This window comes from Silurus aristotelis, assembly GCF_946808225.1.
Source record: "Silurus aristotelis genome assembly, chromosome: 26".
Lineage (NCBI taxonomy): Eukaryota > Metazoa > Chordata > Actinopteri > Siluriformes > Siluridae > Silurus > Silurus aristotelis.
Genome location: NC_139599.1, coordinates 2,218,382 through 2,235,743, shown reverse-complemented (window position 1 = coordinate 2,235,743; position 17,362 = coordinate 2,218,382). Strand labels below are relative to the sequence as shown.

At 40.2% G+C, this 17,362-nt stretch overlaps 2 protein-coding genes across 3 annotated transcripts in view; both read left to right on the top strand.

Moving 5' to 3' along the window:
• trim32 (tripartite motif containing 32) overlaps positions 1 to 17,362 on the top strand; it is a 161,377-nt gene that overhangs the window by 65,882 nt on the left and 78,133 nt on the right. The gene's annotated exons all lie outside the window — the stretch shown is intronic.
• The window catches only part of pappaa (pregnancy-associated plasma protein A, pappalysin 1a), a 93,654-nt gene that overhangs the window by 73,094 nt on the left and 3,198 nt on the right, over positions 1 to 17,362 (top strand). The window contains exons 19-22 of one of the 2 annotated variants that reach the window (XM_083531245.1): positions 1,354 to 1,501; positions 1,920 to 2,035; positions 7,326 to 7,397; positions 8,825 to 8,923. In XM_083531245.1, the coding sequence (XP_083387371.1) occupies positions 1,354 to 1,501; positions 1,920 to 2,035; positions 7,326 to 7,397; positions 8,825 to 8,923 (435 nt within the window). Of the gene's footprint in view, positions 1 to 1,350; positions 1,502 to 1,919; positions 2,036 to 7,325; positions 7,398 to 8,824; positions 8,924 to 17,362 lie in introns of both variants that reach the window. The other variant, XM_083531244.1, reaches the window with a different exon arrangement.

Sequence of the window (17,362 nt, the reverse complement as noted above, 5' to 3'; positions counted from 1 at the left end):
AACTGTGATTTATTATGGCTATAATGTTTCTATTATCATTTTTTTTCACAAGACTATTTACTAAATCAACTCAGTTTACGTGAAAAGACTCGAATGTGACTCTGAGCACACTGATCTATTAATAGAATGATATTTATGACTTAAACACTAATTGATTTCTATAAAAATTCTCATGAGCCCTAAAAAAGTCTTTTCAACTACTTCAGAAAAAATCAAGCAAATAAGTTTAGAATTCGAGTCTGAAGTTTCTTCATTATTTTATTCCTCTCTAAATGTTCTGCTTGATGTTGAACTGATGCGGAACTGTATGTTGGTGATCAGTAGATACACCAAGCGGGAATCAAATCAAGGTTAAAATAGAGTGTGCGCTCGATCCTGATTGGTGACTCGCTGCGTGTAAAGTTGAAGTAAAATCAAATTGAAATACATCAGTAAAGCGCAGATCCGTGAAAAATCTACTTAGTAACGGATTTCATTTACTTCTTTACCGTCCACCACTGAATAGAATAATAAAAAATTCTCAAAAACTCAGTTTTGAAGTTTCCTCTGTTGGAAAATCCGACTTTATTAATCCCTGACACTACTAAGAGTCTTTCGCAAAATAAATTCCACAATATATACATTTACACATATGTGGAGAATAAACTATACAATAAATTAGATAGATAGATAGATAGATAGATAGATAGATAGATAGATAGATAGATAGATAGATAGATAGATAGATAGATAGATAGATAGATAGATAGATAGATAGATAGATAGATAGATCCCTATATAGAGCACATTTATTAATATTCAACACCTCCTAACCAATCAGGATCCGGCATGCAGATGTGCTCCGGGATGAACGAGTGCAACGGAGTTATCTTTTGCCTCCCTTCCTCTTGTGTCTGTCCATGCGATTTTCCATCTGGTTTAATTTAAATGAACGAGTGAATGGTTTCAGAAAGTAGAACAGGAAAGTGGTTGAGTAAATGTCCTCTTCGTGCACACACGCACCCACACACACACACACACACACACAAGGCGAACACAGGCTGCTGGATGACTGACCTTGCCAGCAACATCTCTGCAACACCCCTTTGATGTCCAATGACCTCATGGTGGAATTCTCAGCATGGCAAAAACAAAATCAAGCGTTCCGCCAGATGTAATCCTGAATGTTTTCGTGTACAGGTCACACGAACAAAAAAACATTCCGCCACTATGATTCAGTTAGGCCTCCTATTAATTGCCTGGTATTAAAACTGTCTGAGTAGTTCGAGTCATTTGTCCTTTAGGTTTGCTGATACGTCCGATTCAACTGCTGTCTCAAGATGTTAACTCCGCCTTGTCACATATCCACAGCAGGGTCCACTCTCCAACATGATCCGCTGCAGGAAGGATGGAAACTGGACCGGGTCGTTCCAGATCTGTCCACAGCTAAAGGGTCAGTGTGCTTTACCGCGGAACCTTCACCCAGGCATCCGGCTCAGCTGCAAGAAAGGACACGCCATAGGTGGGCACTTTCATCACAGTCATGCTGAATTATTGTATGTGTGTATGTGTGATTGTATGTGTTGCCTCTACCAGGAAAAGGCAGCATTTTAATAGATTAATATTAAAGATCACAGAGCGGCATGAGGTCTGAGGTTTTGTAACAAGTATCAGCCACTTTATAGGAAGCTGAGCTGACACTCCTGGATAGAGGAATTTCAGCTTTAAAAAATTTTTTTTTTTTTAACAAGTGGAGTGTAAAATAAATTCTTTACGCTCATTTATGCGTAGCCTGGTATTCATTTTCACAATTCAGGGTGCCAACATATTTGGAATTCACCCTATTCACAGAAAATAAGCTTGTTCTTTTTAAACTTGTGCTTCATTTTTGAATTATCTCTCTATTTCCTCCCTTCTCTCTCCTTCACACACACATATAGGAGCAGAGTGTGAGCTTTCATGCAGGGACATGAACAGTGATGTGGTCATCCTGCCTGACAACATGACAGCTAGCAGTGTTCTGGAGCACCACTGGATGAACCCACCCAAAGTCACGGTGTGTTTTCTTCTGTCGCACAGGACACACGCTCACACGCTCACACACACACACACACACACACACACACACACACACACACACACACACACACACACACACACACACACACACACACACACTCAAAGCACCATAGACTTAGTTTACAAAAGAATGTAGCTTTCATTGGATGAACATTACAGATTGAAGATCCTCGGCTTGCTGGTGATTCTTATTAGATATCGAAGCTTAAGGGTGGGGGGAGGGTGGGGGGCATAATCACGTACATTACATTTTACATTTGTTATACACTGGTAAGTCTCTATTTGCTCCTGAATTCGTCTGGGAAGATGTTTCTCTAGATTCTGTGAACATTTTATGTGATTATTCAGCCACAAGTGTGTTAGTAAAGTCAGGTACTGATGTAGGTGATGTGAGGAGGCCAGTGAGTGTTCACATGCAGACCTCTATAGCAGGAGATCTTTCACTTCAACCCATGTATAGCAGATTTTTAGGAAGGCCGCATTGCCATGCTGAAGCAGGTTTGGATCTCCTAGTTCACACGAAGGGGAAATGTCATGTCACCACATTCAAAGATACCGATTCAAAGAGTCCTACACAACTGTGTGTCTCCAAGTTTGTGGAAGAACCACATATGGCTGAAAAAGTCTGGTGTTGCAATCTCTTGTTTCCCCCTATATCCTAACACCTTTTTATTTATAGGAAATCATTTCTGTCTAGCCATCTATCTGTATACAGACTTCCTGTCTGGACCCTGAAGTGGTTGCAAGCTGCAAATAAAATAAAAATAAAAATATAATAAAAAATAAAGAATTTTAATAACATTTTAATAATTTACTACTACAAATATTAATAATAAAAGATAAAATAAAATAATTTCGTCTTAGATAGATAGATAGATAGATAGATAGATAGATAGATAGATAGATAGATAGATAGATAGATAGATAGATAGATAGATAGATAGATAGATAGATAGATAGATAGATAGATAGATAGATCAAAGGCCTTGTGGTTTAGAAAATGAGTCTGAAATATTCTCATGAACAGATACTGATTAGCATGATTTATGACATACAAATATACCTTATAAAGTGTCCTGCATGTTACCATGTCCACTTACGAACATTTATAACAGCTTTCTAAGCTATATATATATATATATATATATATATATATATATATATATATATATATATATATATATATATATATATATTATACTGCATATGCAGGTTATAATGCATAATATTTACAAGATTTATAAGAATCGTTAGACGCAGTAATGAGGTAATAAAGAAGAAATAATACGTTGTCACGAGGTGTGTGTGTGTGTGTGTGTGTGTGTGTGTGTTTGTGTGTGTGTTGTCATTCTTGTCTAACCTTGCCCTCATTCAATTGTTGCTCATTAGATTCCCAGTCAGGCCTGCTCCAGCATTCCCAATTACCTCACATTTGAAAAACGGTCTGATTACAGTAATCTCTGAGCTCATTTCAAGTGAGACAAGGCAGAGGCCAAGTCGTAAAAGTTAAAAAGACGGTCAGTAATCCCTATAATTTCAAAAATGGCCCTATTATGGGCACTAATAGAACAGCTTGATATGTATTAACCTGTCAGAAGTATTCTAATGATTTAGCACTTGTTGTTGGAACAGGCTGTAGGCGTAAGTTAACACCTGTCTGTATAAACACACAGGGCCTTCAGATGTCTTCCGACTGAAACGCGGATTGCGACTTTAACGGAGGCAGTGTACCAGGTCACGCCGTTGGATAGCCAACAAAAGTCACCAGGCGTTTAGGACTGATTTAATCACCGGAATTTATTAAATGCTGTTCTGAAGGGTTTTTTTGTGCCCCACCAAACACCCTCCAATCCCCCCTCCCCCACCACCACCACTATAGATATAATATCCAGTCATGGAGGTCCGGCTAAAGCAGAGTAATTTCTTTCCCTTTTCATGTATAATTATTTCTGCGATTGTTGTTATTGTGCTCCGCATTACTCATATTTCTTTGTGATGGGAATGTTGAGTCAGCTGCTGGAGAAATCAAATGACACGGCGATGATTGATTGGTTGAAATCGATCCGGTTCGCGCTGGGGTGGGCGGTGGAGCTGGGACGCTAGGGGGGAAGAGGAGCCCGAAATCGATGTCGCTGAAGCGGGCCGGGGCGTTGATCCGAGGTGCGATCGATCGCCGCTGCGTTTCTCTCTGCTAGCTCGCCAACCTCGCCGCACCAGTGTCAATCGATAGCGTCTGAATTCCACAACACCTGTTCCTCGTAACTCCGTGCAAGGACACGCTCAGGGGCAGCCGACTTTCTTTAGAAAGCCATGAGAACCAGCCAATCTGTTGCTTTTATAGACATCTAGGCTTATTAACCTGGTTAATTTAGTTGTTCGTAAATGTTAGCTAGTTACACGTGTTAGAGTAAAGTTGATTTTTAAAATCAACGATTTCTGGAAGCTTCATGACGTTTTGATGTAACCCTACTGGTACAATCCTAAAATACAGCCCTGCTTCAGTGTTTAAGATGCCATTAATCAACAATTAAGAAAATATTACTTCAGACAAAATTCCATAAAAGTTGTTTTAGGTATGCACCCCTGGATTCTTCATTCTTCAGGGCAAATCGTCTCAAACCGGTTGAGGTTGGATGGGGAGCGTCGGTGGATAGCCACTTCCAGGTCTCTCCAGAGATGTTAAACAGGGTTGAAGGGGTCAGGGCTCTGGCTTGGACACTCTAGGACATTCACAGTGCTGTTCTTTAAGATAAGTTGCTTTGGCTGTGAGATTAGGGTCATTGTCATGTAGGAAGGTGAACCTTTGGTCCAGACTGAGGTCCTGAGTGCTGTGGAACAGATTATTATTGAGTCTGTATTTTGCTCTGTTCAGCTTTCACTCAATCCTTCCAAGGTCCCTCTATATCCTTCTTTATATCACCAAAAATCATAGCACACTTTGGTTAAATACAGGTAAAAATATGAGCGAGAGTGAGCGAGAGAGAGAGAGAGAGAGAGAGAGAGAGAGAGAGAGAGAGAGAGAGAGAGAGAGCTGTAGGGGTGGGGGGGGGGGTGTGATGGTTCATGCTGGCCCTTCTAGGAAAGAAGGGCTAATATTAACCTCTAATTAATTGCCCTAACTTTTTATTAAAAGGGGAAAGAGCTAAATTTGATAGCAGGGATCCAGCGGGGGATTAAACAGAAGCCCGAGAGCTCCGGCTGATTGGATTTAGGCTTGTGGAGATGTGTAAAGATGATGATGTCATGCATATCCGAGTCTAGAGAGCATCAATAACTACTGCCTGTGCATGCTGAACCATACAGATCTAATCTGATAATAAAATGAACAAGGAATGCGGATCGGATCAGGCATTATGTGCTCTATTGTCAATTTTAGCTTCAGCCTATGCACATTATACGAACAAAAATATTACAGCCATATGAGTTTCTTCTCCAAATTATCAGCCTGAAGTTGGAGGCGCACAATTGCATCGGACGTCTTTGGATGTTGGAGCATGAAATTTTCCCTGCACTTGAACTAGGAGACCTGAATCTGTTCCAGCATGATGATGCACAAAACCAGCTCCATGAAGATCTGCTTCGCATGGGATGGAGTGGAAGATCTCCTTCTCTTAACCCTACTGAGTATAAATGTGAACGTTGACTGGATTACTACAACCGAATAGTCCACTTATTATTATATATTTTTTTACATCAGATCAAGAGTAGAAACATTATACTATAAAATACATTAATATTATGCTATTGTTTATTTAAAAAAAGTTATTGACGAGAGGCGATAAACGTCAATTTAATCTGACACACAGTGACCCGAATCGCTCCTTGTCTGAGTGTGTGTGTGTGTGTGTGTGTGTGTGTGTGTGCGTGCGTGCGCGCGCGTGTGCGTGTTATCGATTTCCCATCACTCCCAGCAGTCTTCAAACACTGAAATGTTTTCTCTACTCATCCGTCCTCTGATCATTTGTTCCCCACCTTTTTTCTTTTCCATTGATTTGCTGACTGCTAGGAAATGTAAAATACCTTAGTTTGCAGGGGCGAGTAAGCGAGAGAGAAAAGTGAGGAGGCTTTGTATTTGTGTGTGTGTGTGTGTGTGTGTGTGTGTGTGTGTGTGTGTGTGTGTGTGTGCGCGTGGTGTTTGAGGTATATGTAACTGTATAAGAATATAACATAAGCTAGCCAATAGTAAGAAACCCCCTACGTGATCTCTGGGTGTAGCTCTTATCTTAATCCCCCTCAAGCCTGCAGTAAATCATGCGGTTCATATTTTTCTTTTTGGTGTTGTCTTATTATTATTGTTTTTCTGTTTTCCTTTTTTTTATTTCTTGACTGCTTTCTACTGAAGAAATGAAATGACACGGTGCTGATTGATTGGTGAAATTGATCTTGTGTGTGTGTGTGTGTGTGTGTGTGTGAGTGAGTGAGTGTGTGTGTGTGTGTGTGTGTGTGTGTGTGTGTGTGTGTGTGTGTGTGTGAGTGAGTGAGTGTGTGTGTGTGTGTGTGTGTGTGTGTGTGAATGTGTGTGTGTGTGTGTGTGTGTGTGTGTGTCTACGGGGCTGGGGGAGCTGGAGGACTGGGGAAAGAAGAGCCTGGATCAATGGTGCTTAAGTGGTCTGGGGGTGGCACACACACACACACACACACACACACACACACACACACACACACACACACACACACAATTAGGCATTCCTGACCAAAATAACCAGCATTCCCATTAAAAAAAGAAAAAACTTGTACAATTAATTTCATTGCTCATTAAGTGAAACTGATACTAAACTAAACAGTGGCATTTAAAAAAAACTTGATCTAACTGGCTCGCTGACAAAGAATCCACTGTTTTGCAACTTGTAACGGCTCGTAATTAGCGCACTGCTTTCGGAAACCGTTTTTGACGTTTCCCACCAATGTCATGGCCCTAGCAAACCTGTTGCTACACCTCCCGCTATTGAAAGCATCGCTGTGACAGCCGCTTCAATGGCCTCCGATGGCTCCGGGGTGACAGAGCAGGAAACGATCTTTTATTTGAAATCATCTCTGTTCTCGAAGTTGATCGAATTTCCCAAGGTGTTGGATTTGGACGCCTTCCAAGTTTGAAGTTCTCAAAGTGCGAAGACATTAAAGTCGTTTCTCATCTTTCCGACTGTTGTGCTATCGGGTGACCTCCCTTTTCACTCAGATTGCTGTTCTGGTTGGTATGTGACAAACAAACAACAACAAAAAAACCTGTCCTATTTCAATAAATTCTTTCTCTTCTCTTATACCAACAGCATATAACATGCACTATGGGCCTGAAATGGTATCCCCATCCTGAGGTCCTCCACTGCATCAAAGGCTGTGAGGTAAGTTCTTCAGGAATCTCGTTTCTCCAAGAAGGTTTGGAAGGACAATCAGCTTAGACATGAATAGTATACTGAGTCTATCTTTCCTCTTCTGCCTACATAGGCTCACAAAGACATGTGATTGGCTATAGTTGCTGTGATTGGTAGGGCTCATCCCACCTCTTTTATAGCTACAATAGCTATACCGTAGCTTCCAGTAACTTTAGGAGAATTACAAATTCTAAATTCTGGGAATTTTCAAGACTGGAAACTTTCAATGGGAATTAAAGAAAATGAATAAAAATAAACTGAGAACTTACAAATTTGCAGGTGAGCTTATAACAGGGAAATTCTTGCAGGATCATTTTTAGTTAAAACAACCAGAATTAATGCAATTTCACTTGAATTTCTACCTGCACATTCATCAATCACATGCACAAAATACACTTACTGCAGGATCACTAAGGTCACCCCCCCTACATGCACTGTGCATCCCCCCCCATAACATCACACATCATTTCTTGAATTTATGTTTAAAACATTGTTGTGTGTAATATGTTGTGCAACAAAATTATACTAACAATTAAATCAAAGTCAGTAATGTAATTTTTTTAATCTGCATTAGTTTGCATGCATGTCAGTTTATGGCCAAAAAAATGTTCATATTTATGTTTGCATGATACAGTTTTTAAACATTTAATACAAATTTCTAATTAATTCCCCAAAATTGCCATTAATTTCTGGTAAGTTTCCAACTTGGAATATTTCAAAAATTCCCCAGATTATGTTCCCATAGAAAGTTTTTGGGAAGTTTCGGAAATTAACTGGAAATTTCCCCACCTCTTTGCAGATTTTTGCATCTGACACTGGAGACTCCTTCCATAAATGTTGAATGAAACATCAAAACCACCCCCCAAATTTGAATAAGTACAAGTTCTTACGAATGAGTTTCAGTATTGAAAACGATTAAAGAAATGACATTAGAACGACTGCTTGAGTTATAAACCTGGAATGTGCAGAAGCGTCTGTTAAAGCGAACGAATCAACACCTTTTCGGCAGTCTTCTGGTCAACATTGCATCCGTACTGGAGAATTTCATTAGGTGTAAACGGAACAAGTTAGTTTTCGGAAGTGTTCTAAGCAGAGACCCGATTACGTTCAGTTCTCAGATGGGGCTGTAGTTTGGCCCGTTTCCCAGAACACATTTCGCATTTGCATGTTTCTGACGTAGCGTAGACGTAAAACGAGACTTCCACAGCTGGTGTTAATGCTTTTCAGATGAATAGTTACCGCTGGTGTTTTCAGTGGTGTTTGCATAATGGTTTTATAATAGTACTGTAATCCAGATTAAACATGATGTCATTTTGCTTCAGGCCAATAATCTGATAATTTCTTGATATTGTTATTAGCTATTCTTAGCCATTCTTGATCTTTTCCCTCTTCTGCAGCCATTCCAGGGTGACAATTACTGCGATGCCATGAACAACAGAGCATACTGCAACTATGATGGAGGAGACTGCTGCCAGTCCACTGTCAAGACTAAGAAGGTAAGCCATTGTTATTATTTACTGAGTATGGTGAAACAATGATTAAAAAGGACTCTTGGCTATTAGTGAAGACTTCAGTGTTGCTAAAAGTTAAAGGGGACACTTATTTCAAAAACTCAAACATGACCTACACCAATCATCATCGTCTTCTTCTTTTTCTTCTTCTTTTGGCTGCTCCTGTTAGTGGTTGGCACAGCAACATGACCAAACCATCTCAATTCAATTCAATTCAATTCAATTCAATTCAATTTTCGTTGTATAGCACTTTTAATAATGCACATTGTCACAAAGCAGCTTCACACAGATAAAGCACTAATAAAAGTATGTACAGTGGAACCTCGATACTCGGGACCTTGACAATCGCGACCTCGATACTTTGCGAACGCACTGAGAGAAACTCGCGAAAAATCTGATAGTTGGCGAGAAGCTGCGAGTGGCTCGAAAGTTCGGAGTAATATTTAAAGTAATATTTAGAGTTTGTGCTAATAAATTAAATACAAATGTTTGAAAAACAATTTTATTGTTGTATTGTTCATTTGAAGTAGTAATAAAACATGTATGACAAGTAATTTACTATTTTTGCTGAGTTCACAGTACATGTACAATTCCCCTTAAAAAAAGTAACCATTAAATTGAGAGTCAAAACCTCACCATTTTTTGTTACTTGTGAAGAGGTCATAGAACGTAACCCCCACGAGTATCGAGGTTGGACTGTATATGTTTGTTTCTAATGAGTGAGTCAGTGGTGACTATGGTGAGGAAAACCATGAGGAAGAAACCTTGAGAGGAACCAGACTTAAAAGGGAACCTCATCGTCATCTGAGTGCCACCGAATGTCCATTCATCGTTGTTAAAATGTTCAGTGATGCGCGATTAAATGCAACCTATAATCCTGAGCCATTGTAGAAGACTGTTGATATTAATTACGAGCCAAATCCATCCTCAATGTTCATGAGTTGCTCAGTGGACCCATCCCCTGGTTCATTAAGTTCAAGGATCTTCAGGCTGAATCACGTCTCTCTTACCTCATCGCTAAAATGTCCTACCTGCTCAGTCCCACTTATAAAGTCATTTCTAACCCTGTCCACTGTACTCGTCCCTCGCAATGAAATCACAGCATCTTCAAACTCGCCCACCTCCAGCTCCGCCTCCTTTTTTTTTTTTTTTTCTGAAATGCCTACACCAATCATAATCGTAGTTTGTAAATTTTAATGGTTTAAAATAAGGAATTTTATGGAGGTTCTATAACATTAAATAAAATAAATAAATATAAATTGTCACTTATAAGTAAAAAAATAAAATGTTGCATTGGAAAACCCTTTTTGATGTGCTATTATTGAAAAATAATCAGTTTTCCGCTTACCAACTTCTTGGCGTCATGTTCCATCACACCACTTCATCATTTTATTGATTATTTGCTTATAAAAGCATGCCACAGCATGTTTTATTCCTTACTTGTGTAATGTGATATTATGAAATCATATATGTGTGCAGCACACATAAGCATACAGGATTTATTGACTGTCAATCCGAATTCTAAACCAAGCGAGGGTTAAAGTGTCTTTCGGTTTCCCTGTTTAAAGGGCCAGTAGGTGTGGACACACATTAAAACCTGTTGTGAGTGGAAAAAGAACAGCGACTACTCACTGAGTATAACTAGACTTTAATCCTGCATAGCAGACAGCCTCATCTGTTTACAGTGACAGGAATATGATTCGAATTGACTTCGGCGATTATATAAAGTTTACATTGGAAGAGTTTCCCTCGCTAAAGTAGTGATCCATTATTATTCTAGGCCCTGCCAATATGTAGCACGTATGCTGCCAATATGCCAGTATATGATTCACTGAAAACCTTTAAAAGCACCAACGCAGATGTGTTTAGTTCTCGTAAGGGTTGCAAACCCTTAGCGGTAATCCAACTGTCTAATAATATGACATAATCCAGTCAGGTGTGTTCGTTCTTCGAACAATTCTGGTCGACTTCAGACAAATGCCTCAAGAAGAAAGAAAAGGGCCATCATTGGAGGGGAATAGAGCAAATAAATATGCTCTTAAATGCATGATGAACCCACAGACCCTCGCTTTTCCATGATGTTGTCATTTTGGCCATTGTAGCTTGTGCCTACTCCAGAAAGCTGCTGTTTGTTGGGCAATTACCCAAGCCCTCCAGCAGGATGGCAGGCTTTTCCAGAGCAGACCGATGCACAAGGAAGTCTTTTCTGCAAACCCTGCTGTGTCTGATGGCCTTTAAAACCTGCAGGGAGTGTGGACATTCTCCTGAAGCTGCACCCCGGTTCCAGATGGAGACTCTGGAGTTCTGACATCGATTTTTTCGGATTTCTAAGATCATGACCAGATTTGGTTTTAGAGCCAAATGACCCATAAATGGGCAACCCATTAAAAGGGGTAACTTCAAAGTACTCCTGTTTTTGCTCGAGGCAATTTAAACCGATCTCGTCTGATGACCTAGCATTTCCATCTGTGCGTTTAAGGGTGTGGAAGATTTATTTGCAAGGTGTTGCTGAGGTGTCCGTCCTACTTTTCTTCTTATCTCCCTTTCCTCTCCTCCGCGAGCCCCCCTTGACGTTGAGGGGTACATGGCCTTCCTTGAGCTTGTCCTCTCATTAGCAGCTCTGTAAACACTGCAGAGGTTTTACGGTCAACGCTGAGACACTCGCTTCTTTAGGCAGTAACCTTTCCGTCTTCAGTCTTATCCATCTACTGGTTTCTTGCCATTTTTCTTAACTCAGGAGCGGTTTGAACTTTTGGCAATGGTGCAACTGTGAGGACACAGGCAGCGATGATTCATTAAGCCTGACTCTATTAGAGGACGCGTTTTGGAGGGTTCGCTATGTCCTGCCGACGTCATTGAGCAGACAGAGATCTCAGCAAGAGTTGAATGAGTGCCAGACGAGCTCACCAGTGTTGACGGAAGGTTTAATTGCTCTGCGACTATTAGCCAAGCTTCTGGTACACTTTTCTCTCAAGTGCATCACAGAGTTCTTAGTCCAAGATGAGCATGGTATCAGAGTTTAAATAGATGCATATCTTTTTGTACTGCAAGCAAAAACTTGGTCAGATCAGTTTAAAAACCGACAATTGCCAGAATATTGTCAACCCATGACAAGTTTGTGCAGCCTATATCTTTGCTTTTGTAGCTTATTTCTATACCTTAAATGGCCCTTACAGACAAAATATTTTTTACGGTTCTCAAAGTCCAGTGCCTAGTAAGGAGTTTACCTGTTATTGTGGAAAACAGGCCCTAACACTGTTTTCTGGCATTAGAAAAACATGATCCTTAGACCTCAGAACTGCCATCTTGCAATCTAATCCTCAAGAAATCTCTCTCCTATGCCACAATGATAAGCGGATCACCTACCTTCCCGATCCAAACCCAGTTCAGACGTCAGGCATTTTTATCTGGCAGTGCTTTAAGCAAATATTTCAGGTAGATTGCAAAAAACAGAACGAAGGATTTGGGAAAAGGATACAGAAAGCTGCTCCGAAAAAGAACAAATCATAGTTTGATTGATGGATTGCCAGAGAGGAACGTCAGCATGAGCAGATGAAGGAAAGAAGCATGAGGGATTGCCTTAATTGAAGCAATTACTGTTCTTGGCTACTGCAAAGTCAAAGTCCAACTGGTTTTTATTTCGTCTGCATCGTCAGTTTATTCATCATATTATCATATCATACATTAGCCAGGAAAGCCTATAAACACGTTTCCCTTCAGAGCGGCGACGGGCACGCATTAGCGCAAAGATAAGGAGCGGTCTGACTTTGAATTGCACTTAACCTCGCCTCGCTAGTGTTTTGTTGATATAGGCGGCTGAGATACTATATGACTATTTGTTATGCCTTGCAAAGTGTAGTTTATTCGAAACAGCAGTGGGCAGGCTACCTTGGTCTCCATTTGACTGGGAAGCAGATGTTTGCATCACGACCAGCAGAACAAATAAGTATTAAATGCTGCTGACAAATGTTGTCTTTGTGACCCTGATGCTCATCGGGAAGCTGAATCTTTGAACCGTTTCCATATGTCTTTGATTATAACCATTAACTTAAAAGAAACAAATGTCATGAAGACTGTTGTCTGTGTGACTATGAAGGTCTATTATAGTACTCATAAATAACTAATTGAGTGCATGATGGTTGCGGCTAGGCTTGGCTGTCATTTTTTATTGCCGTCACGTCTAGGAGGGACTTTGAACTGAAAAGAATAACATGTCCCGTGACAAAAAGTCATCATTAAATGGATTTTTGACCACGATTTAATTCTTTATGTTAACATATTTCCTTTGCAAACAGGAAGTCCGAGTGATAGACTGGTCTTTGACTGTCAGAACCATTCAAGATATGCATACCACCAACAAATCTAAATAAGCCGGACAGTATCTTAGTGGGATATCCAAACATGGAGATCAAAGTGCTTGGTCAGTCTAGGAAAGTGATGTATTCCATTACTGGAATGGCAAAGCTCTTTCAAAAAAGTGTATAGCTTTATCTTCATTCAAGATCCCAAAGAATAATTTGCTGTCAACAATATTTGGAAATTGGGAGTAGTGTCCAGGAAAAAGAATGATAGATACAAAGACTTACGAGCATCTAGCTTCCAGCAAGCCCATAGCTTGTATGGAAGGGCATGTATGGTTCTCAAAAGCGTTTCCTTGGATGATCATGAAGATTTGAACAAATAGGACAAATAAAAAAATTTATAAGTTATATAAAACTGAAATTGAGAATACAGGTAGTCCCGGAGTCACTAAGTTACTGTTAATTCCTCAATTTTTTTTAATTTAACGTATTTTACAAAGCGACAAAATTGTAAAAATATGTTACTTTTCTTGCGGCCAACAAACGTAGTGGCGTATATATGTGGTACCATGGTACGAAATGTTGGGACACTGCCAGGATGTACTTATCCACCGGCGTGTGAAATGCCTTACTGCCGCCAGCAGTCGCAGTTGTTTTGGTGTTAGAGCTCATCATGTTTTTGGTGTTTCAAAGCCCAGTTTCAGCTCTTGTATTTCTCCTGATTCTCTTGATTAGTTTCTCTGTTTTGCTAAATTATTTACTGTTCAATTATTAATAAACTACAGTATACTACTCCCTACTGATCAATATTCTTTAAGACTCCTGGGTTAGCTAGGCCATGTCTGGACTTGCGATATTTCAAGTTACGACGGGGTTGCCGGATCGCATCTCCATCATAATTTGGAGACTACCTTTATCTCGAAAACGATTTTTATGTTGTTGTTTTCAGCTTTCAGACGATTTGTCTTAATCTTAGCGACGGGTTTGAGCGTATACACACTGCTTTGTAACACTGAATCTGAATGCAGGAGTATTTCTGGAATCATTCGTCAAATTTGGTCATGCACGGTGAAACATAGCAAATAAACAAAGCAAATATACGCGCTCATGTCGATAGTCTTGCTGTGCTCAGAGTGACTAAGCCGGGCAGTTCTTAGATCCGCCAAGATCCAGCGGTTGTGACACAGCACACGATAAGCAGGCCTCTGCCAACAACTTGTGCGATAAAATCGGAGTACCCTCGCTCCCTCCTCTTCAGGGTGAACCCCTTTGCAGCTTCGGTCCCTTCTAGCGCGATAACCCCAGAGCGAGGGAAGCAAAAGCACTTCCCGCTGCCTGCATGTTTGTTTTCCTTCCTTATCTCTTTCTGGCACACTCCTCTACACCTCCTCCTCCCCTTTTTCCTTCCATCTTTGGCTGGAGATTTGAGTATTAAGGAATTATGGGTGACTGGATGTGCATTAGTTCTCTCCGGGACTTTGAATGTGCGAGGCTGGCGGCACGTAAGGTCACCGCAGGATCCAGCACTAATGACTGCAAGCTGTTGGCGGGACGCTCGCCGACTGAACGGATGGACGAATGGACGGATGGACGGATGGATGAATGAATGTTGCTGGTTGTAGCAAAGAACAGGGCTGCCCCAGTCCAACCCCTTCACCCCTTCCCTTTTTCTTCTATTTGCCTTCCACCCCTTTAATATCCCCGTAGAAGGAATTCCTTTATGGAAGTGGGAGGTACCGCATGAGCTGCTTTTCATGCACCCGAACTTTGTTTGTACATTTTTGCGCCCTGGCAAATCTGGTGTGAGAGCTGAGCTTGAGGCAATTCTTCTTTATTTTTTTGTTCTGCAGCTGTTATGCAACATTACAGAACATCCTGATCCTGAAATAATGGTTAAATCTGTGAGAAAATAACAACACCAACATGGGCTACACCAGTGTGCAGTTTCTTTGCGTTTTTTTTACATACAGTCAATGCAAAAAGTGAAACGTACTGACAAATGCATATTTTTTTGCAAGATTTGAAATGTATTCTTGCTGTTTTTCTTGCTTGTTTATTTATTCATCGTAAATTAGCTCTAGATCCAGAAGTGATTCTACTATAGGTGCATAATAAGAGCAACATGGGAATAAACCTTGGATCAAACTGAAAGAAACCCACTGAGATACAAGGAGAACATACAGACAGTAACCTGAGCTCGGGGTCAAACCGGAGACCTTGGAGCTGGGAGGCTGTTTCCATTTTTATGTAAAACTTTGATATGTATCTTTGGACCATTCTGCACTTGCCCTTGGGTAGCACTTTAAAAGGAACCTTGGCAAATGAACCTGAAACCTAGCTAGACATGACCTTATTCATTTTAACTATGGATGACTTCTGGGAAACTATAAACACATATATGACTGTTAGATGACTGCTACAAGACAAGCAAATTGGGTACATCTGCACTGGTAGAAGTAACTCCTTGCTCCTAAACTTTGATATTTATATAAAGTATATATATCATTGTGAGGGTACAACTCAAATTTGGCCACAATAAAGTTATTCAAAAAGTACAACATTTATCACAGGATTGAACAAATGCTCCCCGAAAGTCTCCTTAAGTTTCGAATGGAATGCAATGAATCTCAGTTCTCTTGTAAAGAGGTCTTATGCTTTCTACATGAAGGAGACTTGCACTTGATGTTAATTTGTTTGAAAGTTTAAAAAAATATGGAATTCCATAAGGCATTCCCAGGACCCCTTTGCATGTTCCTGCTCAGGGCCAGATGTGGCAGCTGGCATTCCACCCTGAGGTCAAGGTCAGATAAACCATGTCAAATTTGCCACCCACAATCACAGTGTAAAGGAGACATCAAGAAGGCAGGGTTTGAGGGAACTAACCAAGTCCTGGGGGAAAAACAATATGGAATTGCTTAAGGTTTTTTTGAAATCCATCAAGATTTTTTTTTATTTTTATTATTATTATTATTATTATTATTATTATTATTATTATTATTATTATTATTATTATTAATAATCTTTCTATTAACAACAATAATGCAAAAGAGACCTGAAGAAGTGAGTTTTTTTGATTGAAAATAAACAGCATGGGGTTATGTAAAAGAACAAGAAGATACTTAAGCGGAGGAAATGCCACTCGGATGATTGGCAGCTGGCTTTGATATGTGTGCAGCTTTTGCTCGTAAAGCTTTCGCAAGTTACTTCTGGGAAGCCACCTCCTCCCGAACATGGTTCTCCTCTCTTGGGTAGTGACAACACCATTCCTCATGGACTAACTCTCCCTTTCTGAACCCCTGTCCATATCTCGCCTGTTTTTGAAAGCTGCTCTTGTTGAAGCTTTTCTTGCAATTATCTAGAGGTGATATAACTACACTGTATTAACAAAAGCCGTATTTGGTTATTCTTCAAAATATTACTACAAAATTGATTAGGATATTTTTTGGATCCGGTAGCATCACTTTGCCTAAAATAGAAGACCTGTTCTAAAATTACAATGCGACTGTACACAATGTGAGTTCAATGAAAATGGTTTATATGGGTTGGAAGGGAAGATCTTAAGTGGCCTGCTATAGAACTCCAACCTTGTCCCTATTGAACACCTTTGGGATGAATTGGAACGCTGGCTGCACCCCAGGTCTATTCGTCCAACATCAGTACCTACATTTTACATACACCCTTGAGGCTGAATGAGCACAAATCTAGACAATCTCCTTTTACTATCTAGTGGAACATCTAGGAGGTTATTATATCAGCAAATGGGGACTAAATGTGAAATCGGATGTTCATATGGATTCTGACATTTTGGATACCCTGAGCAAGAACACACTTCTACAAAGAACTTTACAATAGGATGTTCCTTTGCTTCAAAGGTGGAAATAAGATGAATCCTCTCCACAGGCTGTTTATGTACTCACAGGCCAGCAGCCACAACTGGGTTACGAATGTATAAGTCTTGGGTTGCACATGTGGTCCTTGTTTTAAGTGATGAGGTCAAAAAGAAGCCAAGACATTTCCCTCTGGGAAGCAGCAGCTGGTGTCAGTGACGCACTGCCAACATTAAAGCATGGCATCAAGTGCCACCGGGTATGGCCGAAAGGCATTCAGACGCTCATCGTGTGGT